This window comes from Gekko japonicus, unplaced genomic scaffold (genome assembly GCF_001447785.1).
Source record: "Gekko japonicus isolate JY-2015 unplaced genomic scaffold, Gekko_japonicus_V1.1 scaffold5246, whole genome shotgun sequence".
Lineage (NCBI taxonomy): Eukaryota > Metazoa > Chordata > Lepidosauria > Squamata > Gekkonidae > Gekko > Gekko japonicus.
In genome coordinates this window covers 30448-38801 of record NW_015175006.1, presented here as the reverse complement: position 1 = coordinate 38801, position 8354 = coordinate 30448, and the positions used below count along the sequence as shown (strand labels likewise).

At 48.3% G+C, this 8354-nt stretch overlaps 1 protein-coding gene across 1 annotated transcript in view; it reads left to right on the top strand.

Moving 5' to 3' along the window:
* LOC107122157 (apolipoprotein A-I-1-like) overlaps nt 1-6054 on the top strand; it is a 9759-nt gene extending 3705 nt beyond the window's left edge. The window contains exons 2-3 of the mRNA XM_015425186.1: nt 3935-4082; nt 5526-6054. Of these exons, the coding sequence (XP_015280672.1) occupies nt 3935-4082; nt 5526-6054 (677 nt within the window). The remainder of the gene's footprint in view (nt 1-3934; nt 4083-5525) is intronic.
* The last annotated feature ends 2300 nt before the right edge of the window (nt 6055-8354 follow it).

The following is an 8354-nucleotide window of genomic DNA, read 5'->3' as shown; positions in this document are numbered from 1 at the left end:
CGGGGGGGGGGGGCTTATTGCCCCGGCGCAGTTTGATGTGCAATTACGCGATCAGACTCGCCGGCGGCACACCATGGGTCCTTCCCTCGGCGCTGGTCTGGAGGCAGCCCGTGGCAAACGTTTACTAGTACCTTGGAGGTACTAGTTTTTTAACTCGCATTGTCAACGGTAAGCCACCGGTGCGCTCCACTTCCCAGATGTTGGGGTGTGATCGCGCCCGGATAATCCACCCACCATCCGTGCCTCTCCCGCGGCAACTTTGCTGTTTGACCGGGGCCTATAACAGCCTGCTGCATCTCTCATCATTTATGACCAATGTTCCCTCTAAGCTGCGTTAGTGTGAGCTAGCTCACAGGTATTTAGCCTCCAGCTCACACATTTTTGTCTTCGCTCAGGAAGGATGGCTCCAGAGCAAACTCATTTATGCAGTAGAAGAAGAAGATAAGAGATAGGATTTATACCCCGCCCTTCACTACCCAAAGGTGTCTCAGAGCTGCTTACAAACTCCTATCCCTTCCCCTCCCCACAACAGACACCCTGTGAGGTGGGTGGGGCTGAGAGAGCTCTGACAGAAACGGCTCTTTTTCAACAACAAGCTGTGCCAGAACTACGGCTTGCCCAAGGTCATCCAGCCAGGTGTATGTGGAGGACTGGGGAATCAAACCCGGTTCTCACAGATTAGAGTCCGCGCACTTAACCACGACACCAAACTAGCCAAATCGCTCGCTCACAACTTTAATGCCAGTAGCTCACAAAGTAGAATTTCTGCTCAGAAGAATCCATGGCTTAGAGGGAGCATTGTTTATGACGGTTGCAACCTTCAACACTCCTTTATCAGGAGCAAGATAATCTACAACGTTGGAATAGGTCGTTGTAGCTGTGGACTTTTCTATTAGTAGATACAATGTACTTTAGGTTTTTGTATGTGTATAACATATGTTGTTGTTGTTCAGTCGCACAGTAAATCAATATATGAAGATACAAGTACACATTAGTAGGAGTGTGTTTTGTTCTATCACACCACAGTTATCTTTTGCTCGGTGGCTCCTGACCGAGATTGATTTGTTAGTTTGTAACATAAGTGGACTTTGGCTTGCCTTAAAGCCGTGCACCAGTCTTGCAAGGGAGCCTTACTTGTCACGTTCCATTGCCTGCCTGCTGGATGCCATGCTCCAGCCGGGAGGCTTGCATCCCTGACATGCTTGAACATCAGAAATGTTGCAAATGGGGGTGAAGGCGACCCCCCCTGTGGACTCCCTGACTTTGTCTTTCTGTTCTATCATGGTGTTTCTTTATGTTTGTCTAACTTTGCTGTGTTCCCTGTGTGTTTGTACCCACCTGGAGGCTGGCAACTCTACTGGAAGTGGCTCTCCAGGGTCGCAGGCAGAGGTCTTTCACGTCATCTACTCTGTGTGCGTGTGTGCGTGTGTGTGAATTGCCAACAAGCCATTCAACTTATGGCAACTGTAGATCAATGACCTCCAAAGCTTCAATGACCTATAATGACCTCCAAAACTTCCTAGCATTAACAGCCTCGCTCAGGTCTTGCAAACCAAGGGCCTTTGTGGCTTCCTTTCATTACCCCGGGGGAACACGTCGGAACAGAGTTCCGGAACCCCTTTGACAATTTTTTTTTTTTAAGTTTAAAAGCGCATGAATTTTCAGAATACAGATTGAAAACTTCCTTTCCCTCCTGAGAATTCCGGCTGCTCTTTAAAAAAAGAAGAAGAAGCAGCCCTGAGTCAATCCGTTTCACGTTGGGTCTTTCTTTTTTCTTGCTGCCTTCCACTTTTCCTAGCATTGGCCCCGGTCACACGGGCCGGATATCGCGGTGGGGGGGGAGGCGTGGCTAATTGCCCCGGCGCAGTTTGATCCGCGAATACGCGATCAGACCCGCCGGCGGCACACCACCGGTCCTTCCCTCGGCGCCGGCGGGTAAACGAGGGACCGGAGGGGAATGCCGTGCGCCGGTGCGATCATACCACGGGGGTCTGGAGGCAGCCCGTGGCAAACGTTTACTAGTACCTTGGAGGTACTAGTTTTTTAACTCGCATTGTCGGCGGTAAGCCACGGGTGCACTCCACTTCCCAGATGTTGGGGTGTGATCGCGCCCGGATAATCCGCCCACCATTCGTGCCTCTCCTGCGGCAACTTTGCCATGTGACCGGGGCCATTATTGTCTTTTTCAGGGACTCTTGGCTTCTCAGCCTCGGTTTGGTCATTTTAGCTACTAGAGTTCAGGCTTGATTTGATCTATAGCCCACGGATTTGTCTTTTTGGCGGCCCACGATATCCATAAAACTCTTCTCCAGCATAACATTTCAAAGGACTCCACCTCCTTCCCTGTCAGCTTTCTTCATTGTCCAACTTTCACACCCGTACATAGTAATGGGGGATACTGTAGCCCTACTATGCGTATACTACACTGGTATGATAGGGTTGCCAAAGTCTGGGTGATGGTGGGAGATCCCCCACTATCACAACTGATCTCCAGGAGACAGTTATCAATTCACCTGAGATATTATTTTAAACCATTGGATAATGGAAGTTGGATTGAATAGTATTAGCAAAACAGTAGCCATTTTACTTGCGGCAGCTAAAAATACAATCGCCGCAAAATGGGAAAATACCATTGGCCCAAGTAGACAGAATTGATATTCCAAATTATGGAATATGTCTACAATGGCAAAAATAACAGATAATATTAATAATACATATACGCCTTCTTACAAGTCTGATTTTGTCCCTGTTTGGTTCCCTATCTTGGAACATTTATCTCAACAAGAGGAAATACTGAGTATAATTGATAAGTAACATCTTTGGTTAATTCAGTTTGTGAGCATACGTTTTACATAATGTAAATTGTTCTGCCTGCTATGTGTTATATGTGTTGTTTTCTGGAAAAAGTTTAATAAAAAATTGTTTAATAAATAAATAAATATTCACCTGGGGAAAATGTAGGGTTGCCATCTCCCCGATGGGGGCAGGGGTTCCCCTGATTTTGGAGCTCCCAACCCCCACCCACCAGCTGGCCGGGGGCGGGAGCCCTGCCACCAAAGAGCCCCATTCCACCCAACATGCCTGGCGTGATTGCACTGGGCACGTCATGCGGGGGGCGCTCTAGCATGTGGACAAAAACTCTATAGTGACCATAGAGGATTTTGCCCAAATGATAGAGTGTCCTGCCCGATGTGCCCGGTGTGATGATGTCACCTCCGGGTGACGCCATTGTGGTGTGCATGCAAAAAGACTGCCAGAAGAATTCTGGACAACCCCCCCCCTCCGCTAGGAGCCAGGTAAGACCTGGTAAGAAAAATGGCCACTTAGGAAAGTGGACTCTATGGAATTACACCCCATGAAGTCCCTCCCTTCCCCAAACCCTGCCCTCCTCAGGGTCCACCCCCAAAATCTTCTAGTATTTCCCCATCCAGAACTGGAAGCCCTATAGTATAAGTTATATTGATCTTGGTCACCTACTACCGGACCCCTTTTAACTGGAGATACCAGGGACTGAACCCAGGACCTCCTTCTGCATGCGAAGCAGGCGCTCTTCCACTCAGCCACAGCCTAAAGCATGTGGCCATTTCTCTTAAACAAAATAAGGCTAGAAGCACGTTTTCACAAATGGAACACTGAGCTTCAGAGAATCTGTTTATCTATTTATTTTTAAGTCATAATTTTTAAAGCGTTTATTTAGATGAAATAAATCCTTTTGGTGAATGGATTAGTGCTCTGATTCTGTGAACCGATTTGGAAACGTTCAGAAAATAGACTAAAGATGGATAGCTTGAGAATTATGTGCTCCATCATGGAAAATGGCTTTCTGTCCCATTAGTTACCGGCCTCTTGGGTGATTCTTCTACAGATGGTTCTCATGGCTTCCCACCTCTTGCTGTACAAGATTTGATGCATAGATTTATCTTTTACCTTCCAGGAACTCAGGCATTTGTCCTCAGAGATGAGCCAGATACCAAGATAGCCCAGTTAAGTCAGAGGTTCAGGGAACACCTGGTGAACCTCAGAAGGACGGTGGGTGAGAAGGTGGACTTGATCCTGGGAGTGGAGTTTGTCGATCAACTTACGTAAGCAAATCCCCCTTATTTTGCTACAGGGGGGACATATGTGCGGCTCAGGAAATCGATTGGCCAGAGGTCTGAAGGGACACGAATCAAAGCTGGGAGCACCACCCAAACACAGACACATGAAGTTGTCTTATCCTGGGTCAGGGCGTGGTTCTATCAAGGTCAACATTGTCTATTCCAAAGGGCAGCGGCTCTCCCGGGATTCAGGTCACTTACTGCTTTTTTTAGCTGGAGATGCTGTGGGTTGAAGCTGGACCTTCCTGCATGCCAAGCAGATGCTCTACCACAGAGCCATGAGCGTTACAACTTGACTTGTACTACAGCCTCAAAACCATTTGCTTCTCAACCCTTGTTTAGGAGAATCCTTGTTTAGGAGCAGTCTGGACACATTTAGGGACCCTCTTCAATTATACAGCTGCCCTCTGCCTGTTCCCAGGATTCTGGAACCAGAGCGTTTAAGAAGCACAACAAAAAGAAAAACACCTTCTTTCCGCCTCCCACCATATTTTTGTGCTCACACTTTGGCTGGAGATGTACCAGCTGTGCTAGCTAGAAACTGACTGTGTTGTCCTTCTAAAATCAGTTGGCCCTCAGATTAGTACTGCACTGAGCAAGCCTGAGTTCTTCTGTAATTGTATACACGTAAAAGTATCTTAGAAGGAGACAGCCCCTAGGGTTGCCAGCGCTGCTTGGACAAATGCCAGGAGGTTTTGAGGGTTCTGCCTGGGGAGGGTGGAGTTTGGGAAGGAGGTGACATAACTTCCGGGTGACACTCTAGGAACGTCCCCTGATCTCTATGGTAAAGATCATAGAGACATGGGGAAATTCCTAGAGTGTACCTATGGAGGCCATTTTCCAGTAATTTTTCCCTTCTGTTCCTCAGTTTCTCAGCAGCAGGGGACTGAGGCAAGGAAGAGGGGGGTTGCCCACCAAGAGCAGGAAAATGGCAAGCCTGTGTCCCCACAGCTCATCCTCCCTTGTCAGTATTTAAGCACCTCCAGCTTACTTAATTTGTTACTTGCCCTGCATCTATGAAGAAAAAGGGGAGGCTAAAAAAATTGTACCGAATAAATTAATTAGCAAATTTCTATAAAATGGGAGCTGAACAAGCAAAGCCTTGCAGCTCTGTACACATTAAGTATTATTTATTTATTTCATTTATACCCTACCTTTCTCCCCAATGGGGACCCAAGGCAGCTTATGTTAGTCTCCTCTCCTCCATTTTATCCTCACAACAACCCTGCGAGGAAGGTTAGGCAGAGAGAGTGTGACTGGCCCAAGGTCACCCAATGGGCTTCCACGGCATGAGTGGGGATTCGAACCTGGCTCTCCCAGATACTAGTTCGATGGCCTGAACCACTACACCACACTGGCTCACGATAATCTGGCCACCTCCTCAATTCAGAAGCGTCCTGCTCTAAGTCTCTTCCCTTCTCTCTACAGACAGAACGTCACGAATTACTATTTACAAGTACGAGAGAGCTTATATAATCTGGAGCAGACACTTCCCGCCGAGACCAAACAGGTCTATGATCTGGCGCTTAGGACACCATGGGGGATGTGGAGCAAAGCCCTTGACTCCCTGAACGAGCAGAGGAAGAAGCTGAGCTCTGCCACAGAGGAGATGTCTGAGACGCTGCCCGGCATTTTGAAACCCTATGTAGATCCGGTCCTGAAGAGCGTGGCTCCGTACACAGAGAACCTGGGAAATGTTGTCTCAGCCACGGTAGTGGAGCTGAAAGCCAAGATGAATAAGACTCTGACAGAGCGGGTAGAAGATCTAGCTTCCCAGCTGAACCCTTATGCCACGGAGGTCCAGAACCACTGGAAAGAACTTCGGATGTCCTTTTCGAACAACACCGAGCCACTGAAGGAAGAGCTCCTACGGGGACTGGAGACCATCAACAACTCCTTGGTGAAGACCTTTGTCACCCCTTTCTTGGAGATTTTCCCGGCTCGTACTGAGCACTGAGATGGAAGTTGATGACCCTTGGCTTTCCCCAAGATGAGTGACTTTTCCTCCTCATGGAGGATGGAACCCTAGACAACCTGTGTAAACAGAAATCAGGCAGAAAGAGGGTTACGATATGACCATCGGTGGTTGGGGTTGGTGGGGATACTCTATAACCTCTCACTACTCCTCAACCTTTAATAAAGGACATATACCCCCTCATGATTCCTATCGAGACCTCTGTTTGTATGGTGGTTTCACATGATCCTGCAGCTCCACAGATGGTTGAAAGCTGCCGTCACCCAAGCAAAAGTGAACACACACAAACACATACTGAATCAGACCTTTGGTTCATCGAGGTCAGTCTTGTCTACTCAGACTGGCAGCAGCTCTCCGGGGTCTCAAGCTGAGGTCTTTCGCTGGAGATGTCAAGGATTGGACCTGGGACCTTCTGCATGCCAAGCAGATGCTCTACCACTGAGCCTTGGGCCCTCCCCAAACATGAAGCTGTTTTATACTGAATCAGACTCTTAGCCCATCAAGGTCAATACTAGGGAGGGGCACAAACCTGGAAAATATGTTTCAGTTCCTGGTTCCTGGCTGAACCACGAATTGAACCCCAAACCGAACCAGGAGGCTTCTTTATGGACTGAACTGGATCGTGCGGTTTGCAGCCCTGCAAACCCTGTTGAAAGGGACTGCAGTCCCTTTAAAGGGAGTTTGCAAAAAGCAAGAAGCTTGCTCCTCAGCCACTCAGCTGTTTTGTGCTATTTTGTGCAATCCCTTTAAACTTTAAAAGACATCCTGAAAAACAGTGGCCAGCAGAAAGGGGGGGACATCCCCTGGGAAAGGACTTCCCTCCCAACTTTCTCCTGGCCACAGTGAGCCATGGCCAGGAGAAAGGTGGAGTTAAAGTGCGCCTTAAGGACTTCCCTCCCAACTTTCTCCTGGCCGCAGTGTGCCATGGCCAGGAGAAAGGTGGAGGTGAAGTGCACCTCGGAAGGCACTTCACCCCTTCCATTTAAATCCTCCTTTCTGCTTGCCGTGAAATGCTGCAGGGAGCTAAAAGCAGTCTTTAAATGGCTGTGAGTCATTAAAACCCTCCTTTCTGCTACCCATGGCTTTTCTGGGGGAGCAGAAAGCAGGGTCATTTAAACCCAGATAGCTGCAGGGAGCAGAAAGCAAAAGTTATTTAAAGAGCTCGGAGCCATTTAAACCCTGCTTTCTGTTCCTGAGAAAAGCCATGGGGAGCTGAAAGTAGGGTTTAAATGGCTCTGAGCCATTGAAACCAAATAGCTGAGCAGCTTGGCGCTCCCATGTGCTCAGCTGTTTCTCCTGAAGAGCAGAACTCTTCACAAACCATCACAAATCTCCACAAATTGTGCCAAAATTCGTGATAGTTCGTCTTGGTTCTTCAGTTCACGAACTCCAGTTTGCGAACCCCGAACAGGCCAAAATTTGTGACGAACTTTGGTTTATCAGCCGGTTCGTGCCCATCCCTAGTCAGTACTGTCAGCTCTGACTGGAGGCAGCTCTCGGGGTCTTTCACATCACCTATTGCCTGGTCCTTATCCCCAGAGATACCAGGGATTGAATTTAGGACCATCTGCATACCAAGCATATGGTCTCCCCACTGAGCCATAGCCCCTCCCCATAGATACAACATGCTGTGACTGAGTTTTCAGAGTGTGGCTCTCTATTCCACCATTTTAGTCCCACATCCACCCAATGAGGCATGTTAACTGAAAAAGAGGGACCAAGGCACCCAGAAAGCTCTATCTATGTAGGGATCTGAACCAGAGTCTACTAGATCCTTGGTCTAACCATTACACTTGTTCTAGCAGCAGTTCCCTTCCCCTTTCTCTGTCCAAATTAGCGTTGCCATCTCCAGGTTAGGAAATTCCTGGAGATTTGGGGACCTGAAGCCTGAAGAGAGCAGGATTGGGCGAGGAGAGGGACCTCGGCGGGGTATAATGCAGAGCAGCCATTTTCTCCAGGGGAACTGATCTTGGTAGCATGGAGATGAGTTGTATATCTGGGAGATCTTCAGGCCCCACCTGGCGGTTGCCACCCTGAGTCCAAATGAAAGGAACTAGTCACTGGGATGCAACGGGGACAAGGAGCCAGTGAGGGGGAGGGAATCCCAAAATGGCCGCCCCTCACAGCAAATGGCAAGGCCAAGGCGGTGTGTTTCTGTCAGGTAAAAAAACCTCACCTGCCCCAACTGCTGTAGATCAAGAAGAAGAAGAAGAAGAAGAAGAAGAAGAAGAAGAAGAAGAAGAAGAAGAAGAAGAAGAAGAAGAAGAAGAAGAAGAAGAAGA